The sequence below is a fragment of the Phocoena sinus genome, chromosome 8, assembly GCF_008692025.1.
Source record: "Phocoena sinus isolate mPhoSin1 chromosome 8, mPhoSin1.pri, whole genome shotgun sequence".
Lineage (NCBI taxonomy): Eukaryota > Metazoa > Chordata > Mammalia > Artiodactyla > Phocoenidae > Phocoena > Phocoena sinus.
The window spans coordinates 15046885-15070989 of record NC_045770.1 but is presented as its reverse complement, the minus strand read 5'-3'; the positions used below and the strand labels follow the sequence as shown (position 1 = coordinate 15070989).

The 24105-nt window shown below is 56.5% G+C and overlaps 1 protein-coding gene across 14 annotated transcripts in view; it reads left to right on the top strand.

Moving 5' to 3' along the window:
- Nucleotides 1-23104, top strand: part of CEP164 (centrosomal protein 164) — a 72136-nt gene extending 49032 nt beyond the window's left edge. For 6 of the 14 annotated variants that reach the window (XM_032638997.1, XM_032638996.1, XM_032639001.1 and 3 more), the window contains 21 exons: nt 617-784; nt 3382-3519; nt 6207-6419; nt 9955-10086; nt 10179-10395; nt 11263-11340; nt 11558-11689; nt 12051-12173; nt 14287-14430; nt 14868-14951; nt 15072-15140; nt 15481-15659; nt 15992-16118; nt 16480-16547; nt 17019-17226; nt 18219-18326; nt 18962-19076; nt 19519-19863; nt 20633-20699; nt 21453-21575; nt 21731-23104. In XM_032638997.1, coding sequence (XP_032494888.1) covers nt 617-784; nt 3382-3519; nt 6207-6419; nt 9955-10086; nt 10179-10395; nt 11263-11340; nt 11558-11689; nt 12051-12173; nt 14287-14430; nt 14868-14951; nt 15072-15140; nt 15481-15659; nt 15992-16118; nt 16480-16547; nt 17019-17226; nt 18219-18326; nt 18962-19076; nt 19519-19863; nt 20633-20699; nt 21453-21575; nt 21731-21827 — 2935 coding nt within the window. In that variant the 3' untranslated portion in view covers nt 21828-23104. Of the gene's footprint in view, nt 1-616; nt 785-3381; nt 3520-6206; nt 6420-9954; nt 10087-10178; nt 10396-11262; nt 11341-11557; nt 11690-12050; nt 12174-14286; nt 14431-14867; nt 14952-15071; nt 15141-15480; nt 15660-15991; nt 16119-16479; nt 16548-17018; nt 17227-18218; nt 18327-18961; nt 19077-19518; nt 19864-20632; nt 20700-21452; nt 21576-21726 lie in introns of all 14 variants that reach the window. The other 8 variants (XM_032639007.1, XM_032638994.1, XM_032638999.1 and 5 more) reach the window with 7 other exon arrangements.
- The last annotated feature ends 1001 nt before the right edge of the window (nt 23105-24105 follow it).

The window sequence follows — 24105 nt, the reverse complement described above, 5'->3', positions numbered from 1 at the left end:
TGTGTGTGTGTGAGTGAGTGAGAGAGAGAGAGAGAGAGTGAGAGAGTGAGAGAGAGAGAGAGATTGAGAGACAGGAGCTTCCAGCTTCCCAGGCCTGAGCCCATGATAAGAGAAGGGCTGCCACCCTGGAAGGGGAAGTGGGTGGTCGTTCTACTTTTTGGACCTTGAAAAGCTATCAGCATTCTTACTTGAAGCTACAGCTTCATGCATTGTCTATAGTCTGACCGTGGAAGTCTGGCTTCTCTTTTTCTCCCTCTTTTCTGCTCAGTTCTTCCATCATCACCCCCCGCCCCCAAGACACACACACACTCTCCCCGGCCCCAGTGATGGCAGGAATGCATACACCTGTGAGTGTGCCCAGCTCTCGCTCCTGGGCCAAGCAAATGCAGCCCAGGGACCTGGGAAGGCTGAGTGTAGTCCAGTCAAAGGGAGAGCTCCGGAGGGAGTTCCTTCGTCCTGCTTTTCTGGCTGCTTTGGCCTCCGTGGGCTCTCCATGGAGGTGGGGCCCTGGCTGAGGTCCAGCCCACAGGAGGCATGGACCTCGGTCCCCGTACTCCACTCCCCAATTCTCCTGCTGCTGTCCGAGTGGAGGCCCTGACTCTGCTGCTCTGCCCAGGTTATCTCCTCCTCTTCTGCATGGGGAGCGGCTCCAGAGTCCCCTTCACAGCCAGGCCACGGATGAAGGGCCCCCGCAGCCCCTGGAGGAGCAGCTGGAACAGAAGGGGGCAGAGGAGCCTGGGGAGGGCTCTGCAGGCAGCCCCACGCCCCCTGGTTCCCTGCAGAGGTAAGGGTGGGCTGGAAGCCTCCCAGGGTGGGCGTGGCGGGCCTGGAGAGGTGGGGAGAGCAGGGGGCGGGGTTGCAGCCTAAGCCACAGACCTTTCTGCTGAGTGTTTCACACAAGCTGGAGAGTTAGGAAATCTGCCTCTTCCTCGTCCTTGGCCTACAGCTAAAGTCGGGGTGCACAGTCTGATTAGGGGAGCTTAGAAACTCTGGAACTAGGAAGTATGTCTTCTGACCCAGCTGCCCTCCTGCCAGGGGCCGGGGCAGAGACTGCTATCACCCTGGACTAGGCTGTTCCTGCCAGGGGCGCCATTTCTTCCGGTCCCCACCTGCCAGCCCCCTCCTTCCCAGCAGGCATCCCACTGCTAGTCACTCAGCAAGCCTGTGGGGAGCCCTGCTGGGTGCAGGGCCCGGGGCTTCCCTGAGGCCAGCTGAGGGGACCTTCACTCCCTAGCCTGCTCCAGAGCCGGTGTAGACTTGCTAGTTTGTTCCCCTGGCAAGAGAAAGACGCTGGTCTTAGAGCTCATCTGGTTGGAATGAGTCACTGGGGGAGGCTGAGTAGCAGCCGTGTTTAGTCGGCAGCATCCGCGGAACTCTGCTGTGTGCAGGGCCTCTCCTGGGCGCCATAACCATTCTGCATCCCACCTGGGACGTGAATCTCTGGTCCTTCAGTGTAAACTGCTCGGGGAGAGGCAGGGAGGGGAGCTGGGATCTGAGACCTGAGATAGGGAAACCACAGGTCTTGCCGGGGCCGCTGCCTCCTTTGTCCCCATCACAGACCTTTGACCCTGAATGGGGTACACCTGAAGCCTCTCACCTTCCTCTGGCTTTAACACAGTTGCTTCCTTGTTGCTGTCAAAGGAGGAGATCCCGAGCCCACCTGCCGCCCACGAGAGGGGTGAGGAGCAGTGCTCCCAGGCTGAGGGGCCGGGCCCTGGGCAGGATGAGGCCGAGGGCCCCTAGGAGAAGGTGGCAGTCGGCCCCACCCTGCCAGTCTCTCCAGAGGTGTAAGGGCCAGTTTTCACATCTGTCCCTGCCCTCCACTGTGTGTGGATTGCTTCAGTGCCCATTTGGTCTTGGATGGTGGGGAGGGGACGCTCTGGCTCCGGCTCAAGGAGTGGAGTGGGGGGAGAGTGAGTGAACCCTTGGTTCTGCGTGCAACCTTGACCCCTAAGCAGCCCCCGGGGCTCCCCTGGTCAGCACCTGGGGTACGAGGCTGGAAGCGAGGGGGAGGGGGTACGGTATCTCCCGGGTCATTAGCAGAAACCTGGTAAAGCGTGTTTTCCCCTCTACCAAGCATGTTTTTCTTTGAAAAAATTATTGAGGTATTTATATACATGAAAGAACATACATCTGAAATGTCCAAGTCAGTGAGTGTTTACATACGTATACACCGTATCACAACCACCCAGGTCATTAGCAGGACATTTCCATCCCTCCTGAAAGTTTCCTCAGGCCCCTTTCCTCTCAGTCCACCTGCCCTAGGTCACCGCTATTCTAGCTTCTGTCCCATAGATTCGTTTCTCCAGTTCTCTAACTTCATATGAATGGAATTATCCAGTACACAGTATATATCTTTTGTGCCTGGGTTCAAAGCTCAGCTGTGCTGTTGCACCAAGCACTTCTAAAACTTAGAAACCTTTCCGCTCTCCTCCCCTTTCTCACCCCTTTAGAGATAAGGAAACTGAGGTTCAGGGAGGTGAAGTGATTTGCCCAAGGTCACGTCACCAGTCGGTTGCAGAATTAGGACCTGAGCCCTCTAGTCGCCTGAGCCGTCGACTTCTGACCCTTGCTCTGTAGCCACCGTGCCTTTTCTCTGCGTGGAGAGAAACGGGTGTCAGGGTGATACAGGTTTTCCTGTCTGTGAACTGAGCAGCACAAAAGGATGAAGCGTCCTCAGGATTCGGGCTGACTGTTGGGCAGAGACAGGTTCACGCCCTGATTACTCACAGGAAGCGTCACCGAGAGCTGGCGGGGCACGTGAGTGCACAATCATGTCATCGCTGTAGCGCTGCAGGAGTGATGGAGGGAAGGGGTAGCCCGTTTTTCAGGTGGTGATATATCCCACAGTGACAGCTCTGCCCCTGAGGAATGACATAGCTTTCCCAGGTCCCCTGGGTGGCTGTGGGCAGCCAGATCAGGGTGCTTTTGATGAGGACAGGAGGTGAGTGGGGTTCAGAAACAGGACCCTCTGGGCAGAGGTCAGAGGGCATTTTTCCAGGGCTTCTGGAAGAGAAGCTGGCCAGTGAGGCTCCTCCTGGCTGCCTGGGCTGATGAGTTCCCTTCCTTTGTGTTTCTCCTCCCACCCCAGTGAGGCTGCCCCTGCTGGGGGGCTCTCTCCTGGACCACACAGTTTCAGTGTAAAATTCAGCGCCCTTAGGAAATGTCTTCTGTTCCTTTCCTAAGTCTTCTCAGGCTCCATAACTTCCTTGTTATTAATCTTTACAGCTAAGAATGGATTGATTTTCTGGGATTCGTGGGGAGTGGCTCTGTGTCTGAGCCTCATTTGTATCCATGGAATTTTCATTTATGAAGGTGACTGAGTGACAACACAGAGAGGCCAATGCCACTGAAAGAAGAATTTATTCCTTATATTTCCAGAGAGAAGAGGGCATGCCACGCCGGGTGGGGCCACGTGGGGAAGGACCAGAGTTGGCCAGGAGGCCGAAGAGGCAAGAAGGAAGAGCGTAACCCAGAGCCTTTATTGGGGTTTTCGTGGGAAGCAATGGGCGAGACAGGGTAAGTACCCTGAGCGAGTGGAGGGGTGGAAAGTTTGAATAATTTTGGAGGGCTCTGGGCCTGGTCTCTAGTTACCTGGTGCCTGGCCCTAGGTGATCTTGGGCGTGGGAAATAGATCAGGAGATGGTAGGGGGTGTAGGGATTGGTTGGTTTGCATGTGAAAGACATACTCCCTTTGCTGTCTCTAAGGATTGGCTGGTCTGGGAGGGGGCACCCTCTCTTTGACCAGCCAGCTTTTTCAGATGCCATAACATCGTGAAATACAGAAAATAAAAAGCATGATTAGTAGAGTCTGTCACCTGCGCAGATATTGTCAAGCTGAATCAGGAGGAGTTCCGAGCAAAGGGCAGGTCAGGGAGTGCAGGCAGGGCTAGCAAGCAGCCACCGCTGTGCGTGCTTTATGGCCAGAGGCCTGGGTCTGGGAAACAAGGATACCCTTCCGTTTGTCATCCCAGCATCTTTCATGAGGTGTGTATAGAGAGAGGGTAAATGAATTAAAACAACTGGGTTGAAAGTGAGCGGAGACAAGATCCCTGATAGTGATCTGAGTTTTAGTGGTACCCTGGCCATTTCAGGGCCATGGGTATCATATCCGCCTCCCTCTCCTCCCTCCCTGCCCGCCTTCTCTCTTTGCTTTCCCTCATACGGCTCGGAGTAACTCGGTGGCCCGTCTGAAAGGATGACGCTCTTACTGAGCCTCTTCTTGGCCACTAACTGTTGCAAACTGTGTCTCACTGATGCTGATACCTGAGGAGTGGCCTAGAAATTGGACCTGCCTCTTCCTCTGGAGTCTTCAACTGCCCAGTTATCTCATAGATCTTTCAGGCTCACTGTTTGACCGCCTCGGACCTAAGCTGGGAGTTTGGGACACTCGATTTTTAAAACAGGGACACGGAGGAGAGGCCCACTGAAAAGCAGCCCCATTTGCCTGTGTGCCAGACGTGCAGGCAGGCTCAGTGGTGCGTGCAGCCTGGGCACACACGGGCACGCCGGCTGATGCCCCATCTCTCCGCAGCATCTGTCCCCAGGGCTCCACACAGCTACGTAGCCCACAGGGGAGAGAGACATTAAAAGGTACCATCTCAGGGAAAAAAGGTGATTTCAGCTCAGGTTGGAAATGAGTTGGAGGGTTGATGAGGCTGAGAGCTGCGGGGGGAGGCTCTTTCCGAGGGCGGGATTCTCAGAGGAGGTGGCGGCCACGTCTTACATCTGCATCAGTCGGGCTGGGACAGGGGACTGAGAGGAAGCTGGGAATTGGAAGGGGGGAGACGGGCTTGGGAGCAGAAGAGAACTGAAGGCAGGACTCAAGACTGCTTCTGGTCTGAGTCATGATTTTAGGAAAGATCTTAATGATAATTCAGAGATAGCAGTAGCCTTTTGTGTCTTCCTTCTCTCTCTGGCCTCAAGGGGCTGAAATGGAATTCCAGAGCCCTTGTTTACTTCTGCTCTTCTAATTTGATCCAGCCCGATGCCTTCTGTCTGCTGCAGTGTGGGAGCTGAGGGAGGAGGGAGTTTTACATCCCCAGCGGTGGACGGGGGACTGGCTCCCCTCTTGGGCTCTGGCCACTATTGTCCTTGATTGGACCACGTCCATATGCCGTTGGGGTCCACTGGGCCACCGTGCCAGGCCTGCCGCAGCTGGAGCACCGCGGGAGAAGATGGTGGTTGGGTGGCCAGACCAATTTCTGATGTAAGATTTAGGGACCTGGGAATGCCAGCATGTCCTGGCCTTTAGGAAAGCCGCTCTGGGAGGCAAAACACTTTATCCCGCTTATGCTTTCGTTGCTTAAAATGTTCTTGGGGTTTCTCTTTGGGTATCTCCTTTAAGAACCAGAATACAAGCAACATAACAGCCTTCATTATAGACATCTCTTTAACCGATACCAGTGTTCCTTATCTACCACCCGCCTTATGCATCCACGTTAGAATTTCTTTTACACATTTCCAAACAGTGAATTCACTCTAAGCGGATGAAGCTGTGGCATCATCGGGGAGATACGGAGCCTGGCATTCTGGTTGTGCTCTTGCTACTGTCTTTGGCTTGGGGAAGGGTCTCCTGCCCGGCTCCCTTGGCAGAGTGGGGAGGACGGTTTCCCATTCCTGGGCCTCCATGGACTATTCTAGGTCTCAGGGCTAGGAGTTCTAGCAGCGAGGAGACATGCTGCTGCTTCTCCCGCTGGCTCATACACACTGGCCTCTGTTCAGTTTGAGAGTCAGAGAGCAGCCTCTGGGGGCTTCCCAAACTGCTGGCATTGAGCGTCAAGTAGCAGGGAGAGCCCTGGTAGGGAGTCGGAAACAGGGCCATGAGCCACTCTGGGGAGGAATCCATGAGGGACAGAGCTTCGCTCTCTTCCTGCTGCCGCCAGCCCTTGAGCCACAGCTTGGGTGTTCACTCAGGCCACAACCCACCAGGTGCCCTGAGAGCCTCCTACGGGGCACCCTCATCCCCAGGCTCTCGGGGCCTTTGACAGCCACCGTGGGGCTTGTCCTGTAGAACAAATGCTGCCTGTGTCTTCGAGAGGGTAGCCCTGCTGCCCGCCCTTGGGTACAGTGATTTGCACTTATGATTCCTGACCCTGGGCCCTCTGTTAGGGTTCCGTATGTGCTGTTCTGTATCTGTATAAATCCTAGTGCCGAAAGGTGGGTGGATAGTAAACCTAGTGAAATGCTGCTTCCACCCTTGGCAGGCGATCTACAGGGCCTGCGGCTCCCCCACAGCAGCTCTCAGAGGCTGCACTGAAGGCCTCGGAAGAGGCGGTGGCCCAAGGACTCGAGCAAGAGCAGAGGTGGCTCCGGGAGTCCAAGCGAGAGAAGATGCCGCGGCTGCAGGAGAAGCTGTGGCAGGAGGAGGAGGCGGCGGAGACCCTGCAGCTTCACTGGCAGAAAGAGAAGGCGCTCAGGTCCCGCCCCGACCCCAGTCCAGCCGCCCCGGCTGTGCAGGGACACCCTCCTCCCACCCTGGCAGCCACGGGGATGCCCGGGGCCCCTCCAGGACTGCTCCCCAGTGGCCCGTGTGGAGGGGTGGGCTCCCTGGCCAGGGCTCGTGCCTTTCCTCTTTTGGGGGAGGACTTGGGAGGCGTGATCATAATGAGGGTAGCTAACATTTTTTGAGAGATTACACTGATCCATATGCTTTACGTCTATTAATTTGTTCAGTCCTCAGAATGGCCCTTATGAGGTGTCGTCATCAATTCTGTTTTGTAGCATCTATAATACAGATGAAGAAACTGAGGCACAGAAAGGTTAAGTAGCTTGTCCCAGGTATGGAGGCTTGTAAGCAGCAGAGCCCGGATTAACCCAGGCGGTTTGTCTCCAGAGAACAACTACATCGTCCTCTCTGTTGGGAGTCAGGGCCCTGTTGGAACCCGCTGAGATTGGGAGGGACCGTGTGATATGGTGTGAGGTGCTCTCGGATCCAGAAGTTTCTATTTGGGTTCCTACTCTTTGAGTAGCTGTCTGCGAGGCCCTAGACAAATGTGACATGGAAGCCTGGGCTGGGCCCGCGTGTACAGGATTGTGTGTATGTATGCTGGAGTTTTATTTTTATAGGAAGAGGCAGTTCAGGGCTGGCATGATGGCTACACAGAGTCACCAGGTCCCTGGTCTCCTTTCATGTCTCTGCCATCTTTAGTGCTGGGTTTTACTCTCAGGGTCTCTTTACAGTCCAGTATAGCTGCTGGATCTCCAGCCATCGTATCTGTGCTCCAGGCAGGAAGATTAGGGGCACCTTCTAGCTCATTCAGTCCCTTTGAAGGCGCTTTCCTGGAAACTTTACCCAATAACTTCTGCTTATTCTTTAAAGGAGTTTTCCTGGAAACTTTACCCAATAATTTCCACTTATATCTGGCTGGCTACCCCTGGTTGCAAAGGCTAACTGGGAAATGTATTCCTTCAGCTGGTCCTCTGTACCTGATAGAAAAAAAATCAGGGTTCTCTTAGTAAAGAAAAATGGGAGAATGGATATTGAGAAGGGTAATAAGCAATCTCTGTCACAGTTCCAGGATGGGAAAGGTGCTACAAAAAGATGTTAATATATTTCACTTACTTAGCAATTAAACTAAAGGCTAAATCTTGTCCTCTTGGACAGAACATCCGAAAGTGCTAGAGACTTGCTATTTTTCTATCATATGTAGCAAAGACTTATAAAAATATTTATGCTTAATTTAGAGAAACTAACAAAGCCAACACCCAACTGCCCAGAGGGTTGGGGACAGTCTCTCTCATTAGCCCAACACAGGATCTACTGACCCTGGGTCCATCCTTATGTCACCACTCCTGGATCCCCAGCCAGAGTGCATCCCAGAGAACAGATCTTCCCACAGCATCTTCCTCTTCCAGCCAACTGAAACTTGGGGCGGGGGCCCACCCAAACAGGGTGCAACTCAGCTAACCTTGAGAGACAGTGCCTGGGAGGAAATCCCCGTGGTGTCTCCCTGCCCACCTACCAGGCTCCTCTCTCTTCCCAGTCACCCTCAGCTGGGCTGACTGTGCCTTTTGTCCCTCCCCAAACCCCCCAACTGCAGAGGGGGCCTCCCAGAGACCTCTTAAGTCGTGGTGAAAACCAGCCTGCCAAAAGTGTCCGACGCAGGGCCTGAAACACAGTAGTTGCTCAATAAATGATGGCTCTTGATTGTGAATATTTTCAGTCGAAATCAGTACAGTGTCAGCGGTCTTGACTAAGTGGTTTCTCTGTGGGCAGTGCCTTGTCTGGCTGTCTTCCAAGTAGTTTATCACGAGAACCCTGTTTCTGTTTACGTGTGAGCCTTTCTGAGGGGTGGCGCCTCCTCTTTGCTGGGAAACTGCCACTTGGTAGAAATTTCTGGAAACCCCAGCTGACGTTGTAGCAAATATTTCTCGAATGAGAAAGCAGGCAGTAAGGCAGACAGGCTAACTCTCAGTTTCTTTAGTTACAAAACAAGGAGATTGAGTTTGGTTGTAAGATGAAGAGAGAGAGTTGTAAAATGCAGGACTTAACCTCTAAAGACCTTTCCAGCTCTGCCATTCTGCGGTGCTACGTGTAACATTTGGCCACGGGATGAAGAGAAAGTGTTTCTGGGGAATCTAGAAGGAAGGATTTTTACTTCACTCAAATTTTCTGTCATCATGGAAGAGAGCAGTGGTGCTGATAACTTAAAATAGGAAATGAACCTAAATCTTTTCTGGCTTTGGAATTCACTCCAGAAGCTTTTCAAAGAAATTGTCTTCTGAATCGTGCACAGCACACAGCCCCTGGTCACGTGGGGGCCGCAGGAGGGTTGTCTGCTTGGGATGAGAAGGTTACTATCGTTAGTCTGCAAGTAAGATACCCCTCATAGATAATCAAAGCTTGCTTATAGTTTAGGCCTGGGTGATACTGTTCAAATTCAACAAACATGCATTGAGTACCTACGTCGTATCTGTTACTGTGTTTGGCACTTAGGATAAAACAGGTTTTAAGACAAGACTCTTTCTCTGGAGAAGCTCCCAGGCTTGTAAGGAAAACACACATACAAAAGATTAATTAATTATGGTGCAGTGTGATGCGTGGCACCGAGCGGCATGGTTAAGAAAGGTCCTCATATAAAGTGTGTTGGGAGCAGAAAGGTAATTGATGAACTTCTCTGAGAGGAGGGAGCTGGGTGTTGAACAAGGAACATGGGTTCATCAGGTAGGAAAGGGGATTCTAGACGGGGGAACCAGCATGAACAAAGGCCAAGAGGCAGGGAAGAGTGTAGTGGGGTTTAGAGGGGGTGGCTCATCTGCTGTGGCCAGAGCTGGGCTGGAGTCAGACTGGATCCCACCTTGAGTGAACGCCACCGAGGTGAACCTGGAGGCCGAGGGGAGCCTTTGGCAGAAATGCTGTGCTGGGATCATGGAGCCTGTAATCTGCTTCCGGCAGCAAAGAGCAGGTGGTTCATAGCCCCTCTAACCTGGGGAGGTATTAGAGGGAGGCAGCAGGACCCAGAGGCTGAGGTTGGACTTGTCTTTAAGACTTAGGAAGCTTCGGACTTCCCTGGTGGTGCAGTGGTTAAGAATCCGCCTGCCAATGCAGGGGACACAGGTTTGAGCCCTGGTCCGGGAAGATCCCACATGCCGTGGAGCAACTAAGCCCGTGCGCCACAACTACTGAGCCCACGTGCCATAACTACTGAAGCCTGCATGTCTAGAGCCCGTGCTCTGCAACAAGAGGAGCCACCGCAATGAGAAGCCCGCGCGCCGCAACGAAAAGTAGCCCCCGCTCGCTGCAACTAGAGAAAGCCCGCACACAGCAACGAAGACCCAAGGCAGCCAAAAATAAATAATGAATAAAAAATAAAATTAAAAAAAAAAAAAAAAGACTTAGGAAGCTTCACAGGCAGGCTACGGGCTTTTGGAGGCCGAGAGCCAGGGGTTATGCCTAAAAGAGGGAAGGCCTTGTGGTCCCGCCAACAAACTTGCCTTTCCTTTGCTTCACAGTTCCCTGACGGAGCAGCTGCAGAGAGCCACCAAGGAAGAGGAGAGCCTGGTGAGAGAGCAGGAAGGCCAGAGTCTGTCCCGGCTCTGCGCCCAGGTGCAGTGCAGCGTGGAAGCGGATGAGGACCAAATCAGGTGAGTGCGGGCTGTGGGCTGCCCGGCCCCCTGGAGATCCACCCCCGCCTCCCCCAGTGCCCAGGCCCATCCCCACCCGCTTGTCTGCCCAGGGCCGAGCACGAGGCTTCCCTGCAGAGGCTGCGAGAAGAGCTGGAGTCTCTACAGAAGGCTGAGAGGGCCAGCTTGGAAGAGAGAAACAGGCAGACGCTGGAGCGTCTCAGGGAAGACATGGAGGCTTCGGAGAAGAGAGAGCAGGCCGCCCTGAACACGGAGAAGGAGAAGGCCTTGCAGCAGCTGAGGGAGCAGCTGGAAGGGGAGAGGAAAGACGTGAGCGCCCCCCTCCCCACCCCAGTGTGATCCTGGGCTGCCTGGGGAGGAACTGAGCGCTGAGGAAGAGGAAGCGCCAGCCTTGGGGCGCAGGGTGGGGAGCCAGGTGGAGAACGGGTGTCTGCGTGGATGGGCAACGAGATGTTGGGCTGGCTGGGTGGGCCCGTGTGGACCTGGCCTGTGGATTTGGGAAGATTTCATGACTGAAAGAACTTAAACCAGACCAGAGCTCTTGAGACAAAGGGGCCTTGTCCTTGTCCCTGAGGGGCAGCTGTGAGGACCTCGCGTTTCTCTCCTTTCCTGCCCTGCCTCAGAGTGAGAGGCTAGCCCGCTCAGAGGAATTTTTTCTCCTTTGTTCTTACTCCCTGTCCCTCCAGGCCAGTGGGTCTGTCTCTAGGTAAGAGGCTGAAGTAGGTGATAGGCCACATGGAACTTTTGTTTTCTTTTGGTGATGGGTGGAGTTTCAGCTCTCAGGCCCAGGGTGTCTGCAGCGAGGCGTGGGGGGTGTGGGGACATCATTGTACTGCATGCGCTCTGGGAGGTGGTGCTGAGACGTGCAGGCCTCCCTGCCTGGTGCTTACGCACAGGCAGGAGTGTTGCCTATGTACCGGTGGCCTAGAGGCAGGGGAATGGAAGCCGTGACCGAGCCTTACTGAAAGGCCCCTCCACTTGGCGTTCACGTCCCTGTTTGTTTGCGAGGTGCAGACTTGAGGGACAGTTATTTCGGAGGAACAGAGATGTGCCTGCGGTTCCCCTTGAGTGCTTAGCTCGAGAGGCATTGGGGGTGGTCTTCTGGCTCTTCCTCGTCTCAGGTCGGAGCCCGGACAGCCTGCCCCGCATCCTCACAGGCCCTCTGTTCTGCCCCAGGCGGTGGCAGCGCTGGAGAGGGAGCACAGAGAGGAGCTGGAGCGGCTCTCTTCCTCGCTGGAGGCCAAGCACAGGGAGGTGAGGGGCGGTGGCCCTGGCCGGCGGGGCAGACCCTGGGCATCCTGGGGTGTGAGCCGTGGGACCCCATCACCCACACCCCGTCCCCTAGGGAGGGAGTCTCCCTCTCCTGCAGCCCCCGGGGGGATGGGTGCTGGGACCCTGGGAAGCGAGTCCCCCGCGGCCACTCTGCAGCGCTCTCTGCGGGTCACGCTCCCCTGTGTGGGTGCCTCCTCAGGTGGTCTCCAGCCTCCAGAAGAAGATGGAGGAAGCTCATCAGAAAGAGGAGGCCCAGCTGCAGGAGAGCCTTGGGCGGGCGGAGCAGAGAGCTCATCAGAAAGCTTACCACGTTCTCGAGTACGAGCAAGAGGTGAGCGCCGGTCTGCTCCTTCGACTCTGTGTACCTGTCGCGGACACTCTGATGGTCGGCCGAGCCATCCTGGCCCAGGGGTCCTCTGCTTTGCTTCGGACAGCTCAGCTGGGGTCAGGACTTCAGGGTCCGTTTTCATGCCTTAGTTCCCCGGAGGCCAAGTGCTTCTCCACCCCCATGCCCTATATGTGAGGAGGAGGGCGTGCTGGGTGTGGCCGTGTGTATGTCACCTGACGTGTGCACGTGGGGACATTGGGGAGGTTGTGTCACATGTGTGTATGAGTCCCTTCAAGGGCTTCAGTCCCCGGGTGCTGCTCCAGCCTCAGTCCTGCATGTCGCATCCCTGCTGCCTGCCCTGCAGCTCAGTGGCCTCCTGAGAGAGAAGCGCCAGGAGGTGGAGAGGGAACACGAGAGGAAGATGGACAAGATGAAGGAGGAGCATCAGCAAGTGGTGGCTGAGGCCCGGGAGCAGTACGAAGCCGAGGTGACCCCGCCACGCTCCCGGGCACGTGCGTGTGCGTGCACACGCGCACACACGCACACACACACCCCGGGGTCACACACACACTCCCCCCCACACCCCAGGGTCACACACACCCCCCACACACACCCCGGGGTCTCACACACACACACACACACCGAGGTCACACACACACACCCCCACACACCCTGGGGTCACACACACACACACACACACACACACACACACACCGAGGTCACACACATACCCCGGGGTCACACACACACACACACCCCGGGGTCTCACACACACACCCCGGGCTCACACACACACCCCACACACACACCCCAGGGTCACACACACACACACACACACACACCCCGGGGTCACACACACACACACACCCCGGGGTCACACACACACACACACATACACACACACCCCGGGGTCACACACACACACACACCCCGGGGTCACACACACACACACACACACACCCCGGGGTCACACACACACACACACACACCCCGGGGTCACACACACACTCCCCCCCACACCCCGGGGTCACACACACACCCCACACACACACCCCGGGGTCACACACACACACACACACACACACACACACACCGAGGTCACACACACACACCCCGGAGTCACACACACCCCATACACACACCCCAGGGTCTCACACACACACACACACACACACACACCCCGGAGTCACACACACCCCATACACACACCCCAGGGTCTCACACACACACACACACACACACACACACTGAGGTCACACACACACACCCCACACACACACCCCGGGGTCTCACACGCACACACACACACACACACACCGAGGTCACACACACACACACACACACACACCCCGGGGTCTCACACACACACCGAGGTCACACACACACACACACACACACACACCGGGGTCACACACACACACACACACCCCGAGGTCACACCCACACACACCCACACACCCCAGGGTCACACACACACACACACACACACACACACACACACACACACACACCGGGGTCATTCCCAGCTGGCCGGAGGGCCTGGGAAGGGGACCACCTGTGGTCGGGGATGGTGGGAGGCTTTCTTTCCTGGCACCCTGCAATGGTGAGATCGTGTTTTGCCTTTTTACTAAAGCATTAGGTGAGGAGCGATTCCTCCCCATCAGCAGGCTGCACTTGGCTCTCATATTGATAATAGCTGACGTGTATTGAGCTTGTGCGACGTGTCGGGCACTGTCCTAAGCTCTATGTATGTTACTTCATTTAGTCCTCACGACACCCTTAGGGGGTTCATACTATCATTATCTCTATTTTAAAAAGAGGGAACTGAGACTTGGGGAGTGTAAGCAACTCTCCCAAGCCCACCCTGGCTAGTAGGTAGAGGAGCTAGGATTCAAGCCAGAATGTCTGACTCCAAAGTCTTCAATTTTAACCACCCAACACCGTGCCACCAGGGTTAATAGAAATTCCAGGACACCAGGAAATAGACTGGCAAGAGCCACCCAATATTTAGATATTACCTGCCCAACTTCAGCCTTCGGTGGGAACGTTCAGTGACTTAAGTGGACCCATGCCGGCTTGCTCACGCTGGGGGTGGACGACGGGGAGGGCTGGTGGCTGACTTTAGCCCAGAGCCAGGCCTCTACCCAGGGTTTCTAGGCTACTCCTCCAGTAACTGGAACCGGTATCCCAGACTCTTTGCACCAGGGCAGAAATAGCGGCCCATCGTGGTGAAATGTAGTTGACTCCCTTCCCAAACCAGTTCTGCCCTTGCTGAGGAAGAGTGAGAATTTAGTAAGGATCTCTCTTCCCTTAAGGAACGAAGCCTGTACATGCAGGGGTGGTGGGAGAGGCCGGCTTCCACCCAGGGATTTCTCAGCACGTCTGACCAGCATTGTTTCAGCAGCAGAGAGCCAGGGTGCAGGCTTTCTGGGGTCGGGACCTCGCCGTCCTCAGTGCTCTCCTGCTCTTCTCCAAGAGCCGGCCTTAGAGGCCTGTTGGGGTCCCTGATGGCACTGACCCAAGGCTGCAGGGTGGGCTGTGGTTTTAGGGGTGGGAGGGGAGGCTGTGGTTTCCCACCAGCGGCCCCACCGTCCGTGCAGGAGAGGAAGCAGCGGGCCGAACTCCTGGGGCACCTGACGGGAGAGTTGGAGCGCTTGCGCAGGGCCCACGAGCGGGAGTTGGAGACGGTGAGGCAGGAGCAGGACCGGCAGCTCGAGGACCTGCGGCGGCGGCCCCGGGAGCAGGTGGGGGCCCCGGACGGACGGTCGCTTGGGGCCCGCCCTGCCCGACCCCTCCACCCCGGGTAGAAAAGTGCTGGGGGCCGGCACTGCAGCAGCAGCAGACAGAGCCTGACAGCTTCAGGGGTGGGGTCTCTCGCTGGCCATGCGCAAGCTGGGGCATCCTTGCGCTTTTGTTTTCTGGGCCAGGGAGCATCCCCAGGACTAGAGGCGGAGGTGAGCAGCCCCGGGCCTCGGGGTTGGCACCTTCGCCTCTCCTCGACCCCGCTGAAATAGACGAGAGGTGGTGCTCTGCTGGGAGGCCGTGGGGGCAAGTGGGGGAAGCCAGCCCAGCTTGGAGCAGGCGGTGTGGGGTGGTAGGTCACAAACCCCTCCTGCCGCTCAGCACGTGTCTGTGCTCTTGCTACGCTCACGGCTTTCTCTCCACCTACACTTCTGTGCAGGAAAGGAAACTCCAAGATTTAGAGGTGGAGCTTGAAACCAGAACCAAGGATGTCAAGGCCAGATTGGCTCAGCTGGATGTCCAGGTGCGGGAGCGGGGACAGAGGACAGGTTCTCGGGGACCCTGAACCTTGGAGTCAGCTTCCCCGGGAGAGGACCCGGGGCCCGGAGATGGCCAAATGGCCGGTCTTCTCCTTCGCCCGCAGGAGGAGGCCGCCCGGAAGGAGAAGCAGCAGCTCCTGGATGTGCAGAGGCAGTTTGCGTTGGAGCGCGAGGTTTGTCGGCCTCTCCTGTCCTCTCTCCTCTATCTCCCCTATTCCATTTCCTTCCCTCCCCCACCCCTTTGTTCACCGGATCTGTCCACGGAATTGGGTTCCAGACTATGTTGGCTGCTATTGCACAAATAGCCCCAGCGTGTGGGACCAGCTCAGGAGCCGCCGGGGGTGGGCCCGGTGGGGGACACTGCCGCTGACGGCAGACACAGGCCTTCAGTGTGCCTGGCTCCATCCTCTCCCCATTGCTCTTCCCTGTTGTCTGGTGCTGCCCGCTCCCTGCCTGCCCCGCCCCCCCACCCCCCATGTCTCTGGGTGTGTCTCTCTTTCCTCCTGCCCCCAGGAAGCCGCAGCCACCCGTCAGCACCTGGAGGAGGCAAAGAAGGAGCACAGCCACCTGCTGGAGTCAAACCGGCAGCTCCGAAGAATCCTCGAGGAGCTTCAGGCCCGCAAGTTGGAGCTGGAGTCCCAGGTGGATTTGCTGCAGACCCAGAGTCAGAGGCTGCAGAAGCATGTCAGGTGGTCTGTACCCCTGTATTTAGCCACCCTACTGCCTCTCGCCTGCCCTCTGACGTCTGCTGCTCATGGGCCCTGTCTACTCACGGCCCAGTTAACAGGCAGAGGTGGGGCCAGGTGGAGGGGCTGCATTTTGTGGGGAGTTGGGGCTGTGAGTAGCCGGGGGTCCCTGGTTCTACTGTTCACGCCCCAGCTCTGCCTCCAGGGTCTTTGACAGGAGTGAAGGGATGGAGATGGTTCTCCCCCTTCCCCCCAGGAGTCCTGACAGCGTGCTGCCTGGTCTGCTTCGTCATGTGACCCTGCCTCCCCCCACCTCCCTCCCTCGTCTCCCACCACAGTGACCTGGAGGCCAAAGCTCAGAGGAAGCAGGACTTGCTGAAAGAGCTGGCGGTAGAAGAGAGTAACGCTTCCCCACGTTTTGAGCCTGATCTCCACATTGAGGACCTGAGGAAATCCCTTGGGACGGTGAGCTTTTCTGTGCCTTGGGAGGGTCCGGGTGGCTGGGCTAGGGCAAGGCTCCAGGCACCAGGAGGGGGTGGGCCTCCAAGAGTGCACCGGGAGGGGGTGGGGCACCGGGGTGTGGGGCTCCAGGAAGACTCTGGGCTCCTGGAGGGGTCCTGGCTCTGTTCTGCATAGAACCTTAGTCTCCTATTCTTATCATTCCTAGTCCCCTTCTCCATCAGTCAGATTATATCTGTAAGAGAATAGTCCAACGGCTGGCAAAACCATTTCTGTGTCGGGGCCACTAGGAGGGACTTTGGGGTCCTTGGAGCCTGTAGTGTATCTGATGTTACCTTCAATGGGCCTTTTCTACTGTGTGTCCTAGAACCAGACTAAAGAGGTATCCTTTTCCCTCTCCCAGAGCAAGGAGGAGACCGACTTGTCCTTGGACAGGTGAGTTCCAATAACCTGTCTTATTTTGCGTTGAGGATGCCAGGAAGGGGTAAGTGAGTGCCTGCGTCACAGAGCCGGGGTGGACTGAAACGTGACGGTGGTCTCCGGTGGGGCTCGGTTCAGGGAAGGGGCCCTGGGTGCCTGAGGAATCGTCTCTGACAAGCCAAGAAGGTGCCCATGGTGATCTCTGGCATCTGCTGACCTCTGCTTGTGGGTCAGGCTGATGGGAGTGTCTAGCCATCTCTGGAGGCCTCAGGCACGTTCCCTTTCACAGTCAGGGTGGGAGGACTCAGCGCAGCACGTGCCCCGCGCTCTGGGTATTTAGTGGCGATGTCCCCGCACTCTGCCCGGCCCCAGCACCGCAGTCTGTGCTCAGGATGGGCATCTGCTCGGGAAGTGGTTGTGACCCACAGCAGGGGTTCTCAGAGAGTGTGTTTCCCCCTCCAACCCCCCGCCCTGTCCCCCCCGCAGCGCCCGGCACTACCTCTCTGCCGAGGGGGTAGCTCTCCGCAGCGCCAAGGAGTTCCTGGTCCGGCAGACGCGCTCCATGCGGAGGCGGCAGACAGCTCTGAAGGCTGCCCAGCAGCACTGGCGCCACGAGCTGGCCAGCGCTCAGGAGGCGGCCAAGGACCCGCCAGGCACCAAGGCCCTGGAGGACATGTGCAAGGACCTGGAGGAGGTCAGGAGCCTGGGGGAGGCCTGGGGCAGCCGGCGGCACTCCCTTTGTGCTCGCCCTCAGTTGAGCATTCTGGGGACTACACGAGAGTGGTCACATGGGCCTTGGGGTCACCGGACAAGTCTAGGGAGACCAGACAGGAGATACAGGATAAGATCTCCAAGAGGATGGAAGCTTCCTTACATTTACGTGCCAGTGCAGTGTGTGGAATGCTTTCTCTAATAGGAAGTCATTTGGGCCTCACAGTATCCATAGATGATGTGCAAGGTCGTAGTGGTATTCCCATTTTCTAGGGGAAGAGGAGAGACATTCCACAGTGCTTGGCCATTCCATCACACTCAAGACTTCACTCAGAAGTGAAAATCTTTTGAGCACACTTGGCATAAGCTTGAGTTACTTCTCTGTTTTCCTTCTCTGAGACCCTAATTTGCAATGAAACGTCAGAGACGCTGTGGTTATTATCAGTGGGATCACAGCTCTCTCTGCCATTCGGGGGTCTTGGCAGACGATCATACCTGGTCCCGTAGAATTCTGAGGGTGCTCAGAGCTGGTGAGTGAGCTGTGGCCCCTAAGCCTGGCTGGGGGGCGGCAGAGGGCAAGAGGCTGGTCCCGATAGAGGGGCAGCCTTCCCAGGGACATCTGCATGCTACCCCCAGGCCGTGTCATTGCTCTGCTGAATCCCTCCTGCTGTTGCCGCTGATAGTATTGGTGGTTGGAGCAGTGATAATAATAAGCATTTGGTTAACAGTAACCATTTGAGAATTTATTAGGAGTGGGCATAGTGGAGGGCCCGTAGCATACTCTATCTCTTCTAATCCTCACAACCCTATGAGAAGTAGTATTTCTGTTTTTTAGATGAATATCCAGACTGAGAGTTCAGTAATTCGTTCAAGATCACCCAGATCAGCCAGCCTACAAACGGCAGAGCTGGGCCTCCGGCGTCTGCCTGGGTGGTTAGTCACCGTCTTTTTCCTCCCCTTTCTTCGTGGCTGCAGGAGACCAGGCACCTGGATGAGATGAAGTCAGCCATGCGGAAAGGCCATGACCCGCTGAAGAAAAAGGAGGAGAAGCTGCATCAGCTGGAGTCTTCTCTCTGGGACGAGGTGCAGCCCAGTTTCTGCCGTGGCCTCCCTCCTCTATTCCTGGGATTCGGTTGGGTTCTTTGGTCCTGTGTCGGGACAGCTGGGCTGCTAGGGCCCAGGATTGGCAGTAGGCTTAGGGCTTCTGGGCTGGTGAAAACAGCAGTGGCTTCAGCTTTGAATTTGTGTTCAACAAATCTGGGGCTTTGGATCTCTGTGCTGAGTGGTCCTGAGCAGACCCGGAGCCTCTTGCTGAAGGTTCTTGGGAGGGGACTGGCCCCTGCCCTGGTGCCCGAGGAGAAGTTTGCCCCGGGTGTCAGGAATAGAGGCTCCTAGAAGGTTTCCCTACCTTCCCTGGGGCCTTGTAGCCTTTCCCCCAGATGCCAGAGGTGTAGGTACAACAGGAGGGAAGCTTAGGTGGAGAGACACCATGGGGAGTGTTTACTGGGGGGGAAGGGTTGGGGTCTGCCTGGTCCTGGTGGCCCTACTGCCCTATCTTCGGTGGCTGAGTTCTCTTAGCCTCGCCTGTAAGGCAGCCTATATGACGTGCCTCTCCTAGAACTTTGGGCCCAGAGAGCCTACCCACCAAGTCCTCAGGTGTCACGAGGGCAGTGGGCAGAAAGCACAGGGCAAGTCCTTACCGCCGCTTCACCCACCAGGCCTCAGATGAAGACACTCTGAGAGGACCCCCCACCAAGAAGGTGGTGACCTTTGACCTCAGCGACCTGGAAGACGGGAGCAGTGACAGTTCCGAATCCTGCCCCCTGCCTCACAGTGAGTGGGGTATCCATGGGGAACGGAGGGGCTGCACCTGTGGCCCCCTCCGGGGGCCAGTGTCTGGAGCAGATGCTTGGGCAGGAGTGAGCCCTCTGGGTTTCCCAGCACACTGGGCCCAGAGGCTCAGGGGAAGCCTTCTGATCGTGCAGGGTCCTCACAGTGAGACAGGGGTCCCTCGTGGTGCCGTCCCCGGCCCCCCGGGGAGGCTCTTCTCCCTCTGCAGCTGTGGCCTACAAAGGGGTGGCGGCCCTCACCCTGGGGGTGCTCTTTCTCTCGGCCAGCTTCCCGTCTGGAACACAGGAGCCCTGGGGCTTTTGTTGGGAGGAACGGGGAAAGGGTGGGGATGTGGGCCAGTAGGATGCGCAGTGCCAGCTTGGCCTGGGCCATTCCAGGGCCCCGAGCCCGAGTCCTGCCCCACCCTCTGCCTCTTCCCTTTCAGTCGGCCCGACCCCGAGTCCCACTTTCCCCAACAAGATCCACTACCTGAGCAGCTCCCTGCAGCGGATCAGCGGCCAGCTCAACGGTGTCCTCAGCGTGCTGGGCAGCCTTAACACCCAGCCTCCGCCGCTTTTCACCTCCACACCCTCACCGCTCCCCACCCAGGCCTCCAGGAGCACCCCCGCTCCCTCCTACCCCTCCCTGGTCCGGGTCTCAGCCTCATCCCCGGCTCCACCCACGTCCACCCAGTGGGCCTGGGACCCAGAGCTGGGCCCCCGGCTCTCCTCCTCCGTGGCTCAGACTGTGGACGACTTCCTGGTGGAGAAGTGGCGCAAGTATTTTCCAAGTAAGCCTCCCTCTAGGCCATGTGTGGTTCTGGGTTCAGCCTCCCTGCCTTCCTCCTCTGCCTACCCCTCGCCCCCAACTTTGGCATGGCCCATTGACTTCGTGGTGGGTGCCTGAGAGGACCTTGCTGCTCGCCCTGTGGCTGGAGGCCCTATGTGTCTTGACGGTTCACCGGATGGGGCCTTTACGATGGATGCTAGAGCTCAGCCGAACCTAGGAGGTCACTGTTGTCAGTGTCATGATCGCTGCCATCTTGTGTGTTATATATATTATGGCCAGGCATTTTATATATGGTTTTTCATTTAGTCCTTATATTAATCCTCTGAGGTTATAATATTTATTCCCATTTTACAGATAGGGAAACTGAGACTCAGAGGTTAAGTATTGAAAATATGCTCCAGGGTACCCAGGGTAGTGAGCAACAGACTGGGTTTTGACCCCATGTCTGTGTGACTCCAGGGTTCATGACCCCTTGGCTGTATGTGGCCTCCCCTGGTCTCATAACCCTGCTAAGGAATGTGAAAAGCCATAAAAACAGTTATTGGAAGGAAAAAGTTCATATCCCGGCCCAAATTGAAAATAATTTCAGTTTTAGAAATAAAATAAATAGGACCATTCCTGGCCATCCTCTGTCTCTCACCTCCAACCACAGAAGCTTCTCCTGTTTTTGTTTGGGGGCAGTGCCTTTGCAGTTTCTCGGGGAAGGCAGGAGGGGGCTGGCTCAGATGAACCGCTGCCCATTTCTGAACGCTTTCCTCCCACTTTTCCAGCTGGCATCCCGTTCCTCAGCAGTGGCCCTGCCCCCCTGGAAAACAGGCTGGGGTATGTGTCTGCCAGGTAAGCCTCCCTGTGGGCTCAGGGTGGAGCCACACCATTCAGCTGCTCGCTGCAGCTCCCTGGGCAGGTGGGACCTGGGAGGGGACCAGAACTCCTTGTCACATCACCCAGAGCAGTTAGGCAGGTCCCCAGGCCACGAAGCTGCCTGGGTCTGTGGTGCACCTCTGCAGCCAGCGAAAAGTCCCAACCGATGAGGTCCCAGCGGCGCCCAGTGGGCCTTACCTGATCCAGCCCCGTGAGGAAGCTGCCCTGTGGCACCTTGGGGAGAAATGGGCCCCTGGTGGGGCCCTGCCCCTTCCAGCCCTGGAGTGTGGCCTTCGTCTCTTGCCCTGAGCTCTCTGTCTGCATCACACGGCTCCCTTCTTCCCCCAGGCCCGCTGAGCAACATCTGGAGTGAGAGGGGGCGCCCTGTAGGGGGAGACAGATGGGCAATTATTGAAACCTGTTATTAGTTTCCCGTTCATCTTATTCCTTATCGAATGTAGCCCCTGATGTATCCCTGCAGGCCCCCAACCATAAGTACAACCCCTCTCACCCTTTGGCCCACTTGGGAGCTGATGCTGGAAGGTATTTGAGTCGATAGAGAGGGAAGCTTTTGCAGATGAGATTGGCCGGGAACAGGCAGATGTGGGAGCCTCGCCGTCAGGAGCGTTCACCCTTTCGGGAACTGATGCTCCTCATCCCCGAGGGGCATTCTTGCCTTGCTCCAAGACGCCCCCTCTGGCACTCCTGCCTCCTCTGCCCTCCCCGCAGTGAGCAGCTCCGCCTCCTGCAGCGTCCCCCCTCCCAAGTCCCCGAGGCGGGCAGCACCAACTTCCAGGACATGATCGAGGCTCACCGCAAGTGGCTGGAACATTACAAGAATGACCCCAAGTCGTATCTTTTTAGCTGCTCTCCCAACCCCGATCCCTTCTTGCTGTAACTGCCAAGGTGTGTGGGCCCTCGGGGTGCAAGGAGGACCCCGTTGGGCCTGTGACCCTTCCCCAGGCGTGCTCAGCTGACTGCAGAGTTTTCCTTCACCTTGTGGCCAGACATCTCTTCTCTTCGGTGCCCAAGCCAACGGCTGGTTCCGGCCTCCTGCAGCTGGGCCTGGATGAGAACAACAGACTGAAGGTGTATCGCTACTGAGGCCCTGAGCCGGCAGGCAGCCTGGCCTCTCCTGCGTCCAGACCAAGTGTCCGAGTTGCTGCCTGCACTTCACTCCCTCTGATGATAAAGCGTTCTCCCGTCCCCTCTTTGCTGCTTGCCTCACTCAGAACCTAGAGGAACCACGGGGAACTGGTGGCATTGGCGGGGGTGGGGTGGGGGGAAGGATGGTATGACCAGAAACAGTAAGCCGCCGCCCCAGACCGTGTAACGCTTCTCGGGCTGCCCTGTGTGACTCCTGCGGACCGGCAGCACTGACGTGGGGCAGCGGAGACAGGGGCACCTTCGTGAGAAGGTGGCACTGGAGGAGCTGCCTCCTTCTGAGGCCAGGGGACTCCTTTGGAGCGGAGTTGGCCTCTCGGACCTGCAGGGCCTGCTTGGCACTCCCAGGGTCACGTGTGTGGCCCTTAATTCGCCAGAACAAAGCCCCCCACAGCGTGTCTGTACCCTGGGACCAGGCCCCGTCTCTCTAATACCTCAGCCGTGTAGAGATCAGACTTTTTTTTTTTTTTTTTTAAATGTCCCCTTTCTTGAGTGTTCTCCCTCCTTTTGACTCTCTCAGTATTGGGCCCAGAGCCCTGCGGGAGGTGGCTGGAGGCTGGGCCCGGAAGTTTTGCTGCCTGTCTTCCCTCTGCTGGCCCTGGGGCTGACCTCAGGAGCGCCCCCCCTTCCCCTTGCCCAGAGCATCCCAGCTAGATTCTCAGGGCTCAAGTACCCAACTATCAGGAAGCCAGCAAGCCATAGGAAAAGTCTGGGATGGCTCTGGTCCTCACCTTGGCTTTCTCTTCCCGGACCACCTTGGGTCTACACGTGGGTCATTTCCATCTGTCTTTTCCAGCTGTGCCACCGCCCACCCCATCCCCCTGCCGCCCCTCCTCAGAGCTTGGAGACTTGTTCTGGGGGAGGTGAGGGGCCTGGCCTTGGCAGGGAGGGACCAAGTGCCAGTGGGAGCTGCTGCCATTCTGGCACGGCATCCTGCAGCCCCACCTCCCATCAGTGGGCTCCTCGGGGGGGACATGCAGGGGATGTTCAACGTCTGCCCCATTGTTTAAATACAATGCCTTCATTTTTCCTTGTCTTGAAAGCCGTGGGGTTGCCCTTGCATCTCCAGTGCGTAGAAACCAACTCTCCACCATCCCACCCTCGTTCCTCCATCATGGGGTAAGAACCTAAGATCTCATACATTACAACCAACTCTGGTGACAATCCTGTGTTTTTTACGTCAATTAAATCGCTGCAGGTCCAGTTGCTACAAGGCAGTTGTGTGAATGTGTCTCCTTTTTGAAGGACTTTCCCTCCCTGTTTTTTTAAGCAGGAGGCAAATTAATATTCACAGAACACTTAGGTATCGGATCTACTCAAACGACAAACCTGTGATGTAGATAGTTTTAGCTCCATTTCTATGGATGAGAAAACCAAGCCTCAGAGATCTTTAAGTGCCTGAGGTCCTGGAGAAAGCAGCTGAGTTCCCTATAAGCGCAGAGCCTCATACCCCATCACTGTGCCCTGAGAGCTCCCATCCCAGTGGGGAAGTGCCCCAGCCTCCTGACTCCACCTACCGGCCCCGAGACTTACTGTGCCATTTCCCAAAGGCCACTCGTCGTTTTCCGCATGCAGACGAATGAAAGGTAAGCCCCCTGAAGTCCTGGGCTGGCAAAGTTAGGTGAGTTTTTCCTGCTCCAGTGGTGTGAACAGCCTTCGTAGTCTTGGATTTGTAGCAACAAAATTGCTAGAAGAACCAACTGAGAATCAGGCCGTGTTTCATAGACTCGCAAAAGAAAACCGACTTAAAGACAACATACAAAGGAACCCAGCCTCCTCTGTGTCCCAGTGTCCGAGCCGCTCTGAGGACGGGAAGGAGGAAGGCGCTGAGAGGAGCCTGCGGATAACTCGTGCAGCCCACTCAGATCTCACAGTGGAGGGAGCGGCCCAGAGAGATCACGGGAGAGGCCAAAGGTGCAGTCTGCGTGGTGGGGGCGGGACCAGATCTGAGCAGTCCTGACTCCTAGGCTGGGGCTTAAGGAAAGAGTATTTTTAAAAGGGTATTTATTTTGAATAGGCTCTGAGTTCACATGGCTCAATACTCAAATGGTACAAGAGTCAGCCCATCCGTGGGCCGTTTCCTCGAAGGTAACAAATATACCAGTTCTTTCTGGAGATTTTATGTAAATAAAAGAAAGAATGGAGACTGTTATGACTCTTCCCTTTTACTGGTGGAGTAAGGGTCATTCCTCCCGTGGGGATCAGACAGTTGCCCAAA